Source organism: Heterodontus francisci, chromosome 6 (assembly GCF_036365525.1).
Source record: "Heterodontus francisci isolate sHetFra1 chromosome 6, sHetFra1.hap1, whole genome shotgun sequence".
Lineage (NCBI taxonomy): Eukaryota > Metazoa > Chordata > Chondrichthyes > Heterodontiformes > Heterodontidae > Heterodontus > Heterodontus francisci.
Window position 1 is genome coordinate 111,296,868 of NC_090376.1, and position 20,104 is coordinate 111,316,971.

General features: G+C 43.7%; 1 protein-coding gene across 4 annotated transcripts in view; it reads left to right on the forward strand.

Annotated features, from left to right (window-relative positions):
- Positions 1-20,104, forward strand: part of myo16 (myosin XVI) — an 878,535-nt gene that overhangs the window by 641,195 nt on the left and 217,236 nt on the right. For all 4 annotated transcript variants that reach the window (XM_068034136.1, XM_068034135.1, XM_068034137.1 and 1 more), the window contains one exon: positions 9,639-9,791. In XM_068034136.1, the coding sequence (XP_067890237.1) occupies positions 9,639-9,791 (153 nt within the window). The remainder of the gene's footprint in view (positions 1-9,638; positions 9,792-20,104) is intronic.

The following is a 20,104-nucleotide window of genomic DNA, read 5'->3' on the forward strand; positions in this document are numbered from 1 at the left end:
AAGTATTCTCCATGATTTTGAAACAATAGTTTCATTTAAACGCAGCAGATGACCTGCAGGACACCAAACCGAAGTTCTGATGCAGCTTGCTGCATTGAGGTCACAAGATTGGGCCAGGACCGCAAGGTAAGTTACGGCAGTAGGCGGGGAGCGATGTGGGGGAGGTGGTCACGTTTGAATTAGGCATCTGCACCCCTGCCTCTGCTCATCTGCTGCTGAAACCCTCTTTCATGCTTTGGTTAGCTATACGCTTAATTATTTAAATGCTCTCCTGACAGGCCTCCCATCTTCCGCGCTATGTTAACTAGAGTTCATCCAAAACTCTGCGACCCGTATCTTAACTCGCACCACGTTCCATTCGCCATCACCCTGGGCCCGCTGTCCTACATTGCTCCCAGTTTAGATGCGCCTCAATTTTTAAATTCTCATCCTTGTTTTCAAGTACCTCCATGGCCTTGCCCCTCCCTTTCTCTGTAACCTCCTCCAGCTTTTGAGATTTCTGCACTCCTCCAATTCTGGGCTCTTACACATCCCCAATTTTAATTGCTCCATCATTGGTGCAGTCCCATCTACTGCCTGGGTTCTAGACTCTGCAATTCTTTCCCTCAACCTCTCTACCTCTTTACTTCATCAATGAGGTGCGGTGAGAGTGACTGCCCTTGACATCAAGGCAGCATTTGACCGAGTATGGCATCAAGGAGCCCTAGCAAAACTGAGGTCAATGGTAATCAGGGGGAAAACCCTCCGCTAGCTGGAGTCATACCTAGCGCAAAGGAAGATGGTTGTGGTTGTTGGAGGTCAATCATCTGAGCTCCAGGACATCACTGCAGGAGTTCCTCAAGGTAGTGTCCTGGGCCCAACCATCTTCAGCTGCTTCATCAATGACCTTCCTTCAATCATGAGGTCAGAAGTGGAGATGTTCGCTGATGATTGCGCAATGTTCAGCACCATTCGTGACTCCTCAGATACTGAAGCAGTCCGTGTAGAAATGCTGCAAGACCTGGACAATATCCAGGCTTGGGCTGATAAGTGGCAAGTAACATTCGTGCCACACAAGTGCCAGGCAATGACCATCTCCAACAAGAGAGAATCTAACCATCTCCCCTTGACATTCAACAGCATTTCCATTGCTGAATCCCCCACTATCAACATCCTAGGGGCTACCATTGACCAGAAACTGAACTGGAGTAGCCATATAAATACCGTGACTACAAGAGCAGGTCAGTGGCTAGGAATCCTGAGGCGAGTAACTCACCTCCTGACTCCCCAAAGCCTGTCCACCATCTACAAGGCACAAGTCAGGAGTGTGATGGAATACTCTCCGCTTGCCTGGGTGGGTGCAGCTCCAACAACACTCAAGAAGCTCGACACCATCCAGGACAAAGCAGCCCACTTGATTGGCACCCCATCTACAAATATTCACTCCCTCCACCACCGACGCACAGTGGCAGCAGTGTGTATACCATCTACAAGATGCACTGCTGCAAAGCACCAAGGCTCCTCAGACAGCACCTTCCAAACCCGCGACTACTACCAACTAGAAGAACAAGGGCAGCAAATACATGGGAACACCACCACCTGCAAGTTCCCCTCCAAGTCACACACCATCCTGACTTGGAACTATATTGCCGTTCCTTCACTGTCGCTGAGTCAAAATCCTGGAACTCCCTTCCTTACAGCACTGTGGGTATACCTACCCCAAATGGACTGCAGCGGTTCAAGAAGGCAGCTCACCACCACCTTCTCAAGGGCAATTAGTGATGGGCAATAAATGCTGGACTGGCCAGCGTCGCCCACATCCCATGAATGAATTTTAAAAAAAATGACCTTCCCTCCATCATAAGGTCAGATGTCAGGATGTTTGCTGATGATTGCACAGTATTCATTCCCATTTGCAACTCCCCAGGTACTGAAGCAGTCTGTTCCCACATGCAGCAAGTCCTGGACAACATTCAGGTTTGGTCTGATAAGTAAATTCATACCACACAAGAACAAGGCAATGGCCATCTCTAACAAGAGAGAATCTAACCATTTCCCCTTGATGTTCAGCAGTGTTACCATTGCTGAATCCCACACTATCCACATCCTGGGGGTTACCATTGACCATAAATTTATCTAGACCAATCGTATAAATACTCTGGCTACAATAGCAAGTCAGAGGCTTGGAATTCTGGAATGAGTAACTCATCCCCTGACTCCCTAGAGCCTGTCTACCATCTACAAGGCACAAGTCAGGAGCGTGATGGAATACTCTCCACTTGCCTGGAGAAGTGCAGCTCCAACAACATTCAAGAAGCTTTATCATCATCCCCAAGACAAAACAGCCCACATAATCGGCACCCACTCCAGCTCCTTAAACATTCCCTCCTTTCACCACCAGCACACAGTGGCAGCTGTGTGTACCATCTACAAGATGCACTGCAGCAACACACCAAGGCTTCTTCAATAGCACTTTCCAAACCCAAGACTTCTACCACCGAGAAGGGCAAGGGGAGCAGACGCATGGGAACACCACCCACATTCATGTTCCCCTCCGAGTCACACACCATCTTGGCTTGGAGCTATATCATGATTCCTTCACTGTTGGTTGGTCACAAACCTGAAACTCCCTTCCTTATAGCACTGTGTGTGTACCTACACCATGTGGACTGCAGCAGTTGAAGGTGGCATCTCACCACCACTTTCTCAAGGGCAATTAGGGATGACAACAAATGCTGACCTTGTCTGTGATGCTTACATCCCAGGAAAGAATAAAAAAACACCTTCCCTTTCCTCCTTTAAGATGCTCCTTGTTACCTTGCTCTTTGGCCAGGCTTTGCTTACCTGTCCTAATATTTCCTCATGTGGCTCACTGTCAAACTTTGTCTGATAACGCTCCTATGAAGCACCTTGGGAATTTTTACTGTGTTAAAGACACTATATAACTTCAAGTTGTTGTTGTTGGTTGTTTTGGAATAATGTTGTCAAAGATTAGCAGGGAACAGGGGAACATCCTGGGCTCGCAGGCATTTCATCCCATGGAGAAACCACTTCAGAAATGTGCTGGCTTCACTGGGTCAGAGAGGAATGGAACCATGGTGGTTGGACATGAGGGAGGGGCTGTGGAGGACAATGATGTGTTGAAGGCTGCAGAGGCTTCAGAGTGAATGAGGAGTGATAACAAGTGTTTTGGACCAGGAGAGGTAGACATAGATTGTTTCATAATGATATAATTTTAAGGACCTTAGACAGGGAGGAAGTTCAGTGGAAGTCTAGTGATAATTGGAGTGGGCAGATTAGAAAAGGATGGAAAGAAGAGGAAATCATTCAAGTGGTCCAGAGGAATGTAGCAAGCTGGATACAAAATTGGGTCAGTGGCAGGAAACAAAGGGTAATTATTGATGGGTGTTTTTGTGACTGGAAGGATGTTTCCAGTGGGGTTCCTCAGGGCTCAGTACTAGGTCCCCTGTTTTTTGTGGTATATGTTAATGATTTGGATGTAAATGTAGGGGGAATGATCAAGAATTTTGCAGATGACACAAAAATTGGCCGCGTGATTGATAGTGAGGTGGACATCCGTAGACTGTAGGAAGATATCAGTGGACTGGTCATGTGGACAGAAAAGTAGCATGTGGAATTTAACCCAGAGAAGTGTGAGGTAATCAATTTGAGGAGGTCAAATAAGGCAAAGGAATACAAAATAATGGGATGATATTGAGAGATGTACTGGAAGTGAGGGACCTTGTAGTGTATGTCCACAGATCCCTGCTGGTAGCAGGAGAGGTTGATAAGGTGGTTAAGCAGACATATTGAATTCTTTCCTTTATTAGCCAAGTTAAAGAATGTAAGATAAAAACAAGAAATGCTGGAACCACTCAGCAGGTCTGGCAGCATCTGTGGAAAGAGAAGCAGAGTTAACGTTTCGGGTCCGTAACCCTTCATCGGAACTGACAAATATTAGAAAAGTCACAGGTTATAAGCAAGTGAGGTGGGGGTGGGGCAAGAGATAACAAAGGAGGTCTAGATTGGACCAGGCCACATAGCTGACCAAAAGGTCACGGAGCAAAGGCAAACAATATGTTAATGGTGTGTTGAAAGACAAAGCATTAGTACAGATTAGCTGTTAATACACTGAATATTGAACAGCAGCAAGTGCAAACCTGAAAAAAAACAGTGGGTAAGCAAACTGAACAAACTAAGAAGAAATGAAAAAAATGCAAAAAAAAAAGATTGTAAAAAATGTAAAAAAGAATGTAAAAAAAAGGAAGAAAAAATAACTAAAAATGAAAGTAAAATGGGGAGCTGTCATGCTCTGAAATTATTGAACTCAATGTTCAGTCCGGCAGGCTGTAGTGTGCCTAATCGGTAGATGAGATGCTGTTCCTCGAGCATGCGTTGATGTTCACTGGAACACTGCAGCAATCCCAGGACAGAGATGTGAGCATGAGAGCAGGGGGAGTGTTGAAATGGCAAGCAACCGGAAGCTCAGAGTCCTGCTTGCGGACTGAGCGGAGATGTTCCGCAAAGCGGTCACCCAGTCTGCGCTTGGTCTCCCCAATGTAGAGGAGACCACACTGTGAGCAGCGAATATAGTATGCTACATTGAAAGAAGTATAAGTAAATCGCTGCTTCACCTGAAAGGAGTGTTTGGGGCCTGGGATAGTGAGGAGAGAGGAGGTAAATGGGCAGGTATTACACCTCCTGCGATTGCAGGGGAAGGTGCCATTGGACGGGGACGATGTGGTGGGGGTAATGGAGGAGGGGACCAGGGTGTCGCGGAGGGAACGATTCCTTCGGAATGCTGACAGGGGAAGGGAGGGGAAGATGCGACTGGTAGTGGCATCACGCTGGAGGTGGCGGAAATGGCGGAGGATGATCCTTTGGCTATGGAGGCTGGTGGGATGAAAAGTGAGGACAAAGGGAACCCTGTCACAGTTCTGGGAGGGAGGGGAAGGGGTGAGGGTAGAGGTGCGGGGAATGGGCCGGACACGGTTGAGGGCCCTGTCAACCACAGTTGGGGGAAATCCTCGGTTGAGGAAAAAGGAGGTCATATCAGAAGCACCGTCATGGAAGGTAGCATCATCAGAGCAGATGCGTCGGAGACGGAGAAACTGGGAGAATGGAATGGAGTCCTTACAGGAGGTAGGGTGTGAAGAAGTGTAGTCGAGGTAGCTGTGGGAGTCGGTGGGCTTATAATGGATATTATGGCCTACTTAGGCCCCCTCCCCCAACTCTTTTTCCGGTAAATCGATGACTTATCGGTGCCGTTTCCTGCTCCCGCCCCGAACTGGAAAACTTTATCAACTTTGCTTCTAATTTCCACCCTTCTCTCACCTTTACATGGTCCATCTCTGACACTTCCCTTCCCTTCCTCGACATCTCTGTCTCCATCTCTGGGGATAGGTTGTCTACTAATATCCATTATAAGCCCACCGACTCCCACAGCTACCTCGACTACACTTCTTCACACCCTACCTCCTGTAAGGACTCCATTACAATCTCCCAGTTTCTCCGTCTCCGACGCATCTGCTCTGATGATGCTACCTTCCATGACGGTGCTTCTGATATGACCTTTTTCCTCAACTGAGGATTTTCCCCAACTGTGGTTGACAGGGCCCTCAACCGTGTCTGGCCCATTCCCCGCACCTCTACCCTCACTCCTTCCCCTCCCTCCCAGAACCGTGACAGGGTTCCCCTTGTCCTCACTTTTCACCCCACCAGCCTCCATATCCAAAGGATCATCCTCCGCCATTTCCGCCGCCTCCAGTGTGATGCCACTACCAGTCGCATCTTCCCCTCCCTTCCCCTGTCAGCATTCCGAAGGGTCCGTTCCCTCCGCGACACCCTGGTCCACTCCTCCATTACCCCCACCACCTTGTCCCTGTCCCATGGCACCTTCCCCTGCAATCGCAGGAGGTGTAATACCTGCCCATTTACCTCCTCTCTCCTCACTATCCCAGGCCCCAAACACTCCTTTCAGGTGAAGCAGCGATTTACTTATACTTCTTTCAATGTAGTATACTGTATTCGCTGCTCACAGTGTGGTCTCCTCTACATTGGGGAGACCAAGCGCAGGCTGGGTGACCACTTTGCGGAACATCTCCGCTCAGTCCGCAAGCAGGACTCTGAGCTTCCGGTTGCTTGCCATTTCAACACTCCCCCCTGCTCTCATGCTCACATCTCTGTCCAGGGATTGCTGCAGTGTTCCAGTGAACATCAACGCAAGCTCGAGGAACAGCATCTCATCTACCGATTAGGCACACTACAGCCTGCCGGACTGAACATTGAGTTCAATAATTTCAGAGCACGACAGCCCCCCATTTTACTTTCGTTTTTAGTTATTTTTTTCTTCCTTTTTTTTACATTCTTTTTTACATTTTTTACAATCTTTTTTTTTGCATTTTTTTCATTTCATCTTAGTTTGTTCAGTTTGCTTACCCACTGTTTTTTTTCAGGTTTGCACTTGCTGCTGTTCAATATTCAGTGTATTAACAGCTAATCTGTACTAATGCTTTGTCTTTCAACACACCATTAACATATTGTTTGCCTTTGCTCCGTGACCTTTTGGTCAGCTATGTGGCCTGGTCCAATCTAGACCTCCTTTGTTATCTCTTGCTTATAACCTGTGACTTTTCTAATATTTGTCAGTTCCGATGAAGGGTCACGGACCCGAAACGTTAACTCTGCTTCTCTTTCCACAGATGCTGCCAGACCTGCTGAGTGGTTCCAGCATTTCTTGTTTTTATTTCAGATTTCCAGCATCTGCAGTATTTTGTTTTTATTAAAGAATGTAAGAGTAGGGAGGTTATGCTGAAACTGTATAAAACATTAGTTAGGCCACAACTTGATTACTGTGTGCAAATCTGGTCACCTCATTACAGAAAGGATGTAATTGCTCTAGAGAGAGTACAGAGGAGATTTATGAGGATGTTGTTAAGACTGGAAGATTGCAGCTATGAGGAAAGATTGGATAGGCTAGGGTTGTTCTCCTTGGAACAAAGGAGGCTGAGGGAAATTTGATTGAAATGTACAAAATTGTGAGGGCCCTGGATAGAGTGGACGGGAAGGGCCTATTTACCTTAGCAGAGAGGTCAGCGTCTAGGGGGCATCTGGTTCCAGGATTGGTAGAAGGATTGAAGGGAGATGAGGAAACCTTTTTCTCCCAGACTGTGGTGGGGGTCTGGAACTCACTGCCCGAAAGGGTAGTAGAGGCAGAAAACCTCATCTCAATTAAAAGGTGCCTGGATGTGCACCTGAAGTGTGATAACCTGCAGGGCAATGGACCAAATGCTGGAAAGTGGGATTAGGCTGGGTGGCTTTTTGTTTTGGCTGGCACAGACAAAGTGGCCAAGTGGCTTCCTTCAATGACGTAAACTTTCCATGATTCCATGATTCTAAGTCTTGAGTTGGGACAGAACAATTTTTGAGGAAAGGCAGCAGATTATGAAGTCAGTAAACAATGGGTTGAGGAAAGGTTGTTAAATGGCAAACATCTGGGTCAGAATACATTTGAATGAGCAGCTGCTGAAGATGATGACTGGAAGAGACACGAGAGAAATCAAAACTAAAGATTATTGTGGATGTTGGGAAGTCAAAGAGAAAGAAAGAGATTGAGGCAGCTGACTTAGTTGTCTCAGTTTTAGATGCAAAGAAACCCAAGAACTGCTCCGCTTTGGTTCTAGAAATGAGCTGAAGAAGGATGGTTGAAGGAGGGGGTTGGTAATGGAGAAGAAGAGTTCAGGTATAAAAACAGAAAAAGCTGGAACTCTTCATCAGGTCTGGCAGCATCTGTGGAAGAGAAACAGAGTTAATGGGGGGAATTTGATTCTCTCCCCTGCGGCAGGTTTAGAGGTAGGAAGAACATATAATCGGGTGGGATGGTGGCAGGTCGTACCTCTGCCAAAATTAAGTCCAGGGCAGGAAGGCATGTGAACGGCCTGCCTGCCCTGCTGCCAATTGAAGCCCTTAACTGGGCAAGTAATGCCCAATTAAGGGCCTCATCCCGCCGTGGCCACAATTAGCTGAGCTAATTGAGGTTAATTATCTATTATTGGTAAATCCCCATATACACTGAAATCCAATGTTTCAGAAATTACAAACTTTTTCTACAATTTCTACTGAATAATTTACACCATGTTACCTGTAATGAAATAGTTCTGCAGCATTTCATTCTGTAGGCCGCAGAAACATTTTTTTGTGTTTAATATGTTGCTGTATTTTTCCTCCAAAAATATTAACAGCAATTTTTTGACAGTATTGTTAACTATCCCCTAATTTATTCAACATCTGCCACATATTTTGGTTAAAGATTTGTACTTGTTGTTCCTTGAAGTTTATCAAATATTTAAAGGTACTGCAAGTGTTGACTTCTGTCAACTTTGATCGACAAGCAGCAGAATCAATATCGGGATTAAGCAAATGTTGGATCAGTAACAATAAATTATTAATGAACATACAACCTTTGGTGAAGATTTTTAGACACCAATAAAACTGCTCACAGAGAAAACAACAACATTGGGCTGAATTTTATACCGTAAAAGATGGCAGCCTGCACGGGTGGTTTTTACTCCGCAGAGCCGCCGCAATATTATACCCGGTGGTTCGTTTACATGGCCGGGCAGACTGCACCCACCCCCCACCCCAATGATGTGGAGGGGGTGGGCGAGCCGCCTCAGCAAAGGTGTCCGGTGCCACTGCGCAGGCGCCAGTGCCTTTTTTAAAGGGCTTCTAGCCCTTACATTTAATTTAAATGTTGAAAGGGAAAGTGTAATAAAACAGATTTTTAAAAATTACATACCTCTCCCACCCCCCCCCCATTAACAATACACTCATTCCTTCCCTCTCCCTCCCAAAAATACTTACCTTTTATACCTCACCTTCCCCCACAAAGTTGACAAAGTTTAACTTTACCCCTTCTCGCCATTTCCTCCACCAATCAGAATAGTTTGACCCTGCTCCCCCCGCACACTGAAAAACTTACCTGCTCCCCCCTCCCCACAGGTGTTGTGCCTCGTTTCCCCGGATGGGGATTCGAAGGCGCAGCAGTGCCGGCTGCCAGGATGAGAATCGTGGCGGCACTTCAGGAGGTGACAGGAGCATCATTAACTCAGGTAAGTTAATGAATTTGAATATTTAAATTGAGGTCCTGTCCCTGGGCAGCGGGGGGTCTGCCTTGAGGCCTTGCTGCCACCAGCAGTATCGGGACAGTCCCTACCGGCATTGCGGTGCTTGGCGAGCCTAATCCAGGGCAATCTTCATGCCCCCACCCGCCATAGATCCCAACGTCGATGCCTCTATAAAATCCAGCCCATTATATAATTACCTCAATTAACAAATCTTGTTTAAACTGTACCTTATGATGACCTTAACATGGAGCACATTGACAACATTCATCACCTAGATTGTTCCACACTTCTATATTAAGAGAGGTGATTATTGGAAATATCATGCAAACACGCAGCTGAATTTGTGATATCCACTTCCGTCAGGCAAGGTTTTTTACCGGGAGCACAAAGCCAAAGTATGGAAAATGGAAAAGGATGGAGTAATATTTCATATTTGGAAATAGTGATCAATTAAATATCAGCATTCATTTGCCACTATTGTTACAAGTAACAATATGCACTAGAAAAATTGAAATGGATGTTTCTGTCCCTCAGCTTTGTGTCAACATGACTAACGAAAAGATCCATCAGTATGTACACGAGACGCTCTTTCAACAGCAGCAGGTGGAATGTGTGCAAGGATGTGTCACCATGGAAACTGTCAACTCTCCTGGCAACCACAATGCTGTTCTGGACTTCTTTTTTCAGGTACACTTTGAATACTTGCATTGAGAGGGTGAAGTTACCATTTGCATATGATCCTCACAAATGCTAATTAGGATTAGTAAATGAATAAACAATGTTTACTCACTGTATCTGTTCTGTGTCAAAGCTACCTTGAGTAAACATTTTATCCATAAGTCATTTTCTGTTGAATCATGCAAAATATTTTTTTTTCAAATTTCCTTAAAAGGTTTCTTGAATGGGATTGTCTGAAAATGTTACAAATGAAACTGAAACAACTTCATCTTGTAAGTTGGAAAGTGTTAATGAAATAGGAAAAATTAAACATGATAAATATGATCACTAAAAAACACAACATTGATGCTATGATCACCAAGAAGGGCATAGAATTTCAGGCTTGTATTTAATAAGAATTGCAGGCTTGAGCTTTCTAGTCTGGATTGACACCAGTCCTCTCTTAATATAAATATGAATCAATACCTGACAATTTACAGAAAACAGTATAAAGTAATGGTACATGAGGGATGTCAGTTGCCTCCCCCAGCCATCAAAGAAATGGTTACCTGTGATGCATTGGCAGGTGGAGAAAAAAAATGAATTTATATAGTGTCTTAACATCCTCACGATGTGCTTCACAGTTTCTTAATTACTTTTGAAGTCACTGTCTTAATGTGGGAAAACATTATGTGATAAATGACCAGATAATTTGTTTTAATGAAGTTGGTTGAGGGATAAATATTAGCCATCACACGAGGAGAAATTCCCTCTTCTTCATTAAATAAGGTCGAGAGAGCAAATAGGATCCTGTGCAAAATATGCCTCTGCCCCCACTGCAGGTCTCTCTCCGAACTGCACTGAAATGTGCTCAAGTCCGAGAATAGGACATGAACCCATAATCTTCTGACTCACAAGGCAAGAATGCTAGCTCTGAGCTGAAGTTAACACCTCATAGGTAAGCTTAGGTGTTTATTCTGCTCACTGCTCAATCATGAGGGAATGTGCATACCTCAGATGGACTGAATGCTTCAATTCTTGAAAAAAATTGTTCGAAGAATTAAAGACTATTATTTTCTTTTTTGCTCCACTGAGGTGCATCAGCTCTCTTTGGTCATTGATGCTTTGGTGTTAGACATGAGCCAATAATCAGTGACCAGCAGCCAGACATGGGCATTCTTTTCTAACCTGGGTAGTCAATTGGAATGATTATAATTAGGTCAAAAGTTCAACATTTTCCAATTCAGCCAATTGACATTGAGTATTTCAGAAGAACTACTTCATAAACTGCTGTAGACATAACAAACAAATGTAGCCCTGTCTACTGGTGGGAGTTGTTACTTCTTGATAGAGTTCGAAATAAAAATTCTGTTTTTGAATTGTTAGCTATCTAATAGTTGATTTAATTCTATCTGGAAATACAAAGCTGGTACCAGTAAAAGTGACCATGAAGCTGTTGGATTGTTGTAAAACCCCAATCACATCACTAATGTCCTTTCGTGAAGATCATCACAACAGACAATTTTAGTTCAGAAATATCGCATTGAATCAGAGGAAATGGAGCAAAAAATTGTAGAATATCATTTTGTGTCAGACCCAAGCATAGACCTACAAGTCAACACACCACATTTATGATGCTCTTGATTCTTTAGCTGTTAAACTTACAGGCTGGGAAATAGAGAAGGATAGGAATAAAACAAATTGACCTCCATGACTAATCATCCGATTGACGCTTCTATTATACGAGACTTCAAAAGAGGAGTGCAGTTAGGCTATCTGTGAAATAAATTGATCACACCTCGCCATTTGTTACTTAAATTATACAGCCAAGAGTTTCCACTTTGTACACAATCAGCGATTCTTATGCAAATTGTGTTCAAAATTGCATTAGTTTTGCGAAGTGACTTTTTGCTCCAGTTACTTATGTATATTGCCAAACACAAATCTTCCATGAACCAGTGTAATCGGACAACATTTTAAAGCATTTTTAAAAAAGTTTTGCATTACAAATATCCCTCGATAGATTTAACTGTATTAACCTGGTGCAGGTTATTAATATAGTTGAAAATGGGTTTTTCACAAAATATAAGCATTTTTAATTAGAGTGTCTAATCCACCACCTCTTAGTAACCAACTTTCAAATAACTGAAAATGACTATTTCTTAGTAAATTTTAAATAAAAAGCTTTTAATAGTTGCTTACTACTGTCCTTGCACCTATAAATACAGTTTAATTTAAAGAGTCTTTTCAAATGGGTGCCATAACGATTAATTTGATCTCGAGGCATGGCCAGCTTCCAGGTGATGTTTTTTGAACTGGCTCAAAGGATTACAGAAACTCAATTTTTGATAGACCTAATTTGCACTTGAAATTGCACAATCTTTTGCACTAGTTTTGCTGATTTTAGGAGAGAATTCCAGTGCAACCTAGCAGAAATTTCAGACCTATATTTTTAACTATTACTTGAAGCACAGAGGGCGCTAGAGTACTCTTTATCAAGTGAGCTGCATCTACTATGTGGTTACGTTCAATAATATGACGTTAGGCACTGTCAGAAAGAAGTGTTGTGTTTGCTGCTTTAGTTCCATGCAACAGACAAGAAAGTGCTACAGCACAATGTGCCTGAATATAGCATCTTTAATGGCAGCAATCTCAGAGAAGGGAGAAGCAGTTGCAGGTGCAACTTTAACACACAGGGGAGAGATAAAGTTAGTTCACCTCTCTTAATTTATCACAACATCAGCTGTGTAAATTAGTTTTAATCTTGAGGGGCAGTTGTGTCTCACTAATCAGCATGTGGCAGTTGTGCTTATGCAATGTAATTCAAAGCGTGTCGGCTTTGAGATGGGAAAATTATATGAGAGTCAAATTGCATAGTGTTAGCCTACCCTGTGATTCCTATGTGGGAATTGGTAGGCCCATGGCTAAAATGCAATAAGGCCTCAGATCTCATTTAAATTAGGCCAATGAGCCGTTGAAGCCTGTTGTGCATCCCCTAGAAGCTCACTAACAAAAGGGGGTGTAAAATAATGGCCGGGTTGGTCAGCCGATCAGATGGAAGGAGAGGTAATTGAGGAGGGTTGACAACAATCTTCGGGGCTGCTTTGGAGCCAGGAGGAGCATTCTTCCTGGCCCCACATTCAGGTAAGCATTTTTGAAAAAAACATTTTGGAGATGGCATCCTTTGATTCTTTTGAGGACAACCCGTTAGGCCTCGTGTACAGATAGTTTCCTGAACACAAGGCAGCTCAGTTTCAGGAAGGGGTCTTGAAACAGGCGTTAGGTTCCCTAATTGTATATGCAAAGAGCCTAAAATCTGTTTCAGGATGTGGTGCAATAAGTTATAATGAAATTTCAAACAAAACTTTTGCACAATAATTGTGCCTGCAGATGTCATAGAATGTTCTGACAATTTGAGAATTCTCACTTCTTAAAGAAATAATAAAGTCTGCATATGTACCGAGAGCCCAGGCTGACAGCCAGGTTTTTCAAAAAATCATGGGTAGTGGTCCAACAGTTTCCAAATTATGCACAAGGGCCCCCGCAGGTGGCATCCAATCACAAAATCATCCCCATCAAAATTATTACCGCATCTAGTTTAAATTTGCAGCTTATATTTCCCATTGCCAACATTATGCCAAATATGCTTGACTTCTTCCTATATCTCATCAAGTTGGATGCTTTCAGATTTTTACTTCTCTATGGTGTGGGACAGAAGCAACATTAAGTTAGAATAAAGGATGACAACATCTCCCAATGGAGCTGATTATCAGTCATCTGCGCTGGTGACATCAATATCCCCATAGAATTTGGTCACAACCTGGTGAGCAGGTGCACGGCAGTCCTTTCTGTAAGATTTGACATTACACAAGGGACCAAAAATGTTCCTGAGGAATGGTAATGGAAGGCACAATACAAACATAGCCACTATAAGCAACTTCATCTTTCATAGATGCAGATTGGCATTGCTAAAATAACTAAGCTTGATGCTGTTGGTTGAATCGTTATTTTGAAACAAATATTGGCTGCAAAATTTGGACCTGTGGCGCTACTGGAGACGATGCTATGGAAGCCTTCGGCCCTCCATAGTGCCCCATCCACTTCTGGCAGGGCCCATGCGGCACCCCGTGCTGGGAAGTGCACTCACATGGGTGTCTTCTGCGTGCGCCAGAAGCCTTCCAATTGTTGCCAGCTGACTTGACTTTCTATTTACAAACATTGACCACGCAAGTCCATTCAAATTATTCAGTTGTGATTCACTGAAGAACAAGTATTCAGCTGCAAAAGGGGCCCAGCACAAGTGTTATTTAAAGAGCCAGGCACGCAATTTGCAGGTAAAGTCATTTAGAAAAATGTCTGCTGTTACAATGTCTCTGCAAGTACTGTGGTGTATTTTTGGAGGTATTGTGGTGAGTTTCTGGGTTTGATAGGGAGTATCACTGCATCCTCACAGGGAGGGCAGCGATTTGGTGACCTGTCCACATAAAGGATGCAACAGGTATGGGAGCTGCAGTTGCAGTATCTCTGAATCTGCAACACGATGGGAGAGGGCAAGCTCAGCACAATGCCAACTTGGAGCCGAACTCCTTGGTAGTGACAGGAGGCTGTCTGACAGGCCAACCAATGCATCCAGCCTCTCAGTGTGCATGACCATTCAACATTCTCTTGTATGCTGCCCCATTGAGGTTCTCGACTGCCAAGCCCCACTCAGTCCCCACCCCCCACCCCACCTAGGTGAGCTGGCAAGCTATCCATTCTCATTCTTCCTGACCTGCCTGCAGCCTTTGACTCCATTGACCACACCATTCTCCTCCAAAGCCATGCCTCCTTTGTCCAGCTAGGTGGGACTGCCTTCACCTGGCTCCATTCTTATCCATCCATCAGTGAAATTAAGAGCACCCAATATTTGACTCATCGCAGTCAGTGCTGTATATCAAATGTACCTGAAAGCCTGTTGAGCTAAAGGGACGAGAGATGAGTAGAAGCATGCTGACTGGATTCTGTACATCAGTGGCTGAGATACTCTGCCAGCTCTTGCTCTTATACTAAATCTGATCCAGTCCTTCTGAGAAGGCCTACTTTAGATGATTGCACTGGAGGCATACTACTGAACCTCCAGTGTTGCACAGAAAATTTGGCTTCCAAATTGTATCAACATTAGCAAAAATTCCAAGACCCCAATTTTCAGCATAACCTCATAAAGTCATTTAGTATGAATAATCATATATCTTCTTGCCAATTTTCTACCCTATTCTGATGGTATTGGCTCTTTGCTGGGGTAGTGATCACATGCATGGCGGTTACCTTCTGTTCATGTATGAACTGTGGCAAATTTAAGAAGCTATTTTAGTGCAAGGGGCATCATGCAATTAATGTCCAAGAAAGTCCGTTCCCAGTGTAGAGGGGGTGATATTGATCTACGGTGGTGCAGCATCACGAATGATAGCAAATCGTCAGTCTGTTTTACACATCTCCAAAATGCTACCGCCCAAGAACAAATTCAGCTTTGGAGTCTGGTTTGACAGGAACATGGATAGGAGAAGGAAACACAGAGAGCAGCATGCCCAATTTGTGCCACTCTTGATTTTCTGGTTATTAATTTTGACTTTCAAAATGAATTCTCCAATACGTGCAAGACTCCACATCAGAAGCAAAGTCCCTGAAAGTGTATCTCTGTGTCCAAACCTGACATAGTCCACACATGCGTACTTTCAATAAGAGCTCTAGCTGATTATTGCCTCCCCAGCCCAGGGTCACTGAAGTAAATTGCAAGTCCTTACACAAATCATCCTGAGATCAGCTAACTCAGCAGAGACCATGAAATTAACCTGAAATCTTTCTGGGCTGTACGATTGAGTTAACTCTGGATAAACCTTAGGTTTATCACTTGGGTAGTAAACTGGTGGGGTGGATCACCCAGCTCTTAGAGAACCCACCAGATTTTGTTTCCTTCTGTGTGAGGCTGGAGTTGGAATGTGATGTTCTGCAGCAGGTGCACAAGGATGGTGTGCTCTGACCAGCTTCGGACTTCACTACAAATGTTGCTTTTAATCACTAAAAAAACCACCACCAGCCAGCTCCCTTTATTAAAATCACTGCTCCCTTAAGTAATGATGTGCAGCAAATCTCTATGGCTTCTTTGACAGCACCTCCCAAAGCCATGCCCTCCACCACCCAGAAGGACAAAGGCGAAGGTGCATAGGAACAGCATCAGCTCCAAGTTTCCCTCTGTCACACACCATCCTGACTTGAAATATATCACCTTTCCTTCATCATTGCTGGATCAAAATCCTGGAAATCCCTAACTAACAGGACAATGAGAGCACCTTCACTGCACAGACTGCAAAAGTTCAAAAAGGCTCACCACCTTCTTCCCTGGGGCAACTTGGGATGGACAATAACATCCTAGCCAGCAATACTCACACCCCAAGAATAGTTTTTTTTTTAAAAGTCTCATGTATTGATTGAAAGTACTGTCAATGAAATATATCAGAAGTGAGAGAGAGCGGGAACAGACAGACTTCATTTCACAAAGTAAATAGATAGCTATGAACTAATTTTTTTTTGGTGTAGGTGGAAGATTCATTGAATTTTGTGCCAATTAAAGTGAATGATGTTGGTGCTGGGGAGTGAAACACCTTTCCACTTTTGGAAGTGTCACTGTTAAACAATCCCAGATATGTTTAACAAAGCCTGCTGAAGTTCAAAGCTCCCTGGTTTGGGCTGTCAGTTTTTGTACATATACTTTATCATCAAAAGAATACATAGAGGAAAGTGCCAAACAGTTGGCACATTTTGGTGTGGATCTATGCCGTCACGAAACTAGACTCAATCTGCCCAACACATTCCACATAGGATCCTTACAAGTGGAGGAGAGGAGATGATTTACATTATCAGCCATGTCTGAATTTGAACTCAAATCCCAGATGTGAAAGAACAATCCATTAAATGATTATACCGCCCACTCCTTTATGTTTTATATTATCATTAATAATTCATATTTTATGTGCACTATATATACGTATAAGTGTAAAGAACATCATTGTGAGATGATGTTAAAGACCGTGCACATTTTTTGTTAATGATGTATTTATTAACCTCTCAGCTGACACTTTGAAGGTGTCATTAAGATGAATGTGCAATCCTGATTGTAAACAATATTATTCTTGTTACTAAAAATACTAGAAAGGAAATTAGGCTGCCCCTTTCATCTTCATTTACATAAGACAGGACAAATAACAAACCTTGTCACTCCAGTGTATTTTGTCAGGAAGCAATAAGCTGTGAGAGACAAGGGCTTTCCTTGGCAAGGTCAAGGAGGAAACCATGCTTGTAGTCTGACCTGAATTTTCTACTTCATTGTTGTATGTTAATTTAGCCTTGTGCATTCTCTTTATTGTGTTTTCATGTTTCGGAGTCACTTGCCACACATGCCACAATGCAACTTTCCTATATTTGAGGCTTGCAAAGTCACCATTAAATCAGTTTAATTAGATATGTGTCCCTGTGAGATGAAGGTACATTACAGAAATGTTCAACCATACTCTGCACCCCCAATCATTTGCTGTGCCATATTTCTTTTGCAGTTCCTTCTAAAGAAGGGGCCACAATCTGTACTGAATTCCAGAGCACTAATCATTGTATTTACATGATTTTAAAATGGTGTTTGATCGGCCATGTGACAGGAAAATTCAGCAGGGTGTATCGGACAGCCATTCCACTCCCGCCAGTTGTACGCCTCCATCGACATTGAAAGTTCGCCCTGACATGTTCCAATTATTTTCAGCGCAATAAATAAAATCCTCTCAATCCTTAATGCAGCTTGCTCTAACCTTTCCTTTCCACCAGGTGGCAAATGCTGGGAAGGTTAGAATGAGCTACACTTGAGCAATCTTCTTTAATTTCCAACCCTGGCTACAGTGGATCTCGGCTATGTGCCCTGACCAATACTTATCCCTGAACCAAGGTCTCTGAAAGATTGTTTGGTCTTCTGTCTCATTGTTGTTGGGTTGGTTGCTGGGTTTCCCTGCATTACAACATTAAAAATGTATATAATTGGGTGTGAAGCAGGTCTGGATGGCCTGAGAATGTGAAAGATGCTATCTAAATGCAATATCTTTGTCTTTTTCGAATAATGTTTTTGGGTGGATTTTTCTCTTCTCCAGGGGAGAATTCATTTGCATCAGGATCACAAAATGGGGCTCCACGTCACCATTGGAAGTCCCCGAAGGCCTAAAATAGCACAGACCATGATTCCAGCCACTTCCGGTGCAGGTGTACCATGCATGCATGGAAGCATTAGAAGAGGTCCTATTATTACGTTAAATTACATCTGATTTGACATGCATTTCACTAAGTTGGTGTACTGATGTCCACTGAATATCTGTGCTGATTACTCACAGCTGAACACATGTGCAGCAGCACAAGCCAACCCCACGAGCATCAATTAAAGGGCCAGTTACCAACTTGCAAGTAAAGTACTTTTGCCTTGCTTCTGCTTCGTCCATGTTAGTGCAAGTACTATGAATTGTCTTTGGAGGTATTTTGGAGCGCTGCTGCGTACGTTCAGGGAGGTACCAAGATTTGGTAACCCAACTCTGCATGAGATATGGGGGCTGTGCTTGCAGTGTCTCTGGGTCTGCAACATAACCAGCAAATGGATCAAAAGCTGCAGAGGGGAAGCTTTGTGAAAAGGAAGGAGGAGGAGGAGGAGGAGGAGGACTCTTCACAGAAGGCCCTACACACCATGGGTTTTTTGAAAACACTTGTACCTCCATCTGACCCAGGAGCAACGCTTGAGGTGATTCATGTTCAACAAAGAGGTGGTCACAGAACTGTGCCACCTCCTTCAACCTGACCTGGAACCTTGCACCAAGGAGAGGGCAGCACTGCCAGCTGCTATAAAGACCGCAGTGGCATTGTACATTTATCTGTTCCTATCTTTCCAGGCTGGAGATGGCAGCATTTCCAACATATCCCAGTATGCCATCTGTTGATGCATCTGGGAGGTAACAAAGGCTATCTATTTCAGGAGAACTGAATCCATCATTATCTGCTCAGTAGGGAGAAGCAGGATGAGAGAGCATGTGGCTTTGCCAGGATAACGGGATTCCTGATGGTGCAAGGCACCATTGACTGCATGCATATGGCTCTGCAAGCTCCACCCACCCCCCCCCCCATGTCAATCGCAACAGGTATAGGAACTGCAAGGCCGCCACTCTATAAATGTGCAGTTGCTGTGCAACCATGCACAATACATTGCTTTGGACAGGTGGTCAGGGGTATAGGTGGTTCCCACTGTTCACCTTTCAGCTGACTGCAATCATGTTTTGTTAAAATGATGAGTTAGCCCCTGAGTGTTTTTTAGGGTCAAATAAACAGAAAAATGACAGGTTTTCTCATAGGGTAAACAAAAGATAACTTTTTACACAATTCCCAAAATGGTCATAACCTCACACTCACTCATTCATTCACCCACACATACACAAGAATAGATAGATAGAGAGAAGAAAGTAGGATGTAGTTCAAAGAGAGGTAGATGGGGAGTCAATGGCGCAGTGGTGATGTCACTGGACTAGTAATACAGAGTCCAGGCTAATGCTCTGAGGGCACGAATTCAAATCCCACCACAGCAGATGGTGAAATCTGAATTCAATCAATAAATCTGGAATTAAAAGCTAGTCCAATGCTCATTGTCAATTGTTGTAAAAAACCCACCTGGTTCACAAATGTCCTTCAGGGAAGGAAATCTGCTGTCCTTACCTGGTCTGGCCTACATGTGACTCCAGACCTACAGAGATGTGGTTGACTCTTAAAATGCCCTCTGAAATGGTCCAGCAAGCCACTTAGTTCAAGGGCAATTAGGGATGGGCAGTAAATGTTGGTCTAGCCAGTGATGCCCACATCCCCTAAACAAATATAAAAAAAAGATGTTTGTGGTTTATGGTAAACTTGTTGAAGGACTGTCTCTTTTACAGGTGCAGGCCTGGGTGTTTGTAGTCTTGAACGTGTTGAGGTGTTGTAGATTTCTGTTGCTTAAGAGTTCAGACTGGAGGTGTTGGTCACTTGCATTTCTCTGCTGCAGCAAGTTGAAGTGTAGAATTAGCAGCATGGTTTATTCCTTGTTTTTGGCTGGATCTCTTTCCACAGCCTCTTGCTGGACTATTTTCTGTGATTTGATTGTGATCTCTCCTCTCTCTATAAAGGGCTACCTTTTCCAGAGAAAATCCATCACATTAGTGTTTCTGTTAGTTGACACATGACCTTCTCCCCTGGTGTGACCACGCAATGGACTGGGACGTGGAAGGCAAGGCTATCTATTGATGTCTGGATGGGCACTATTC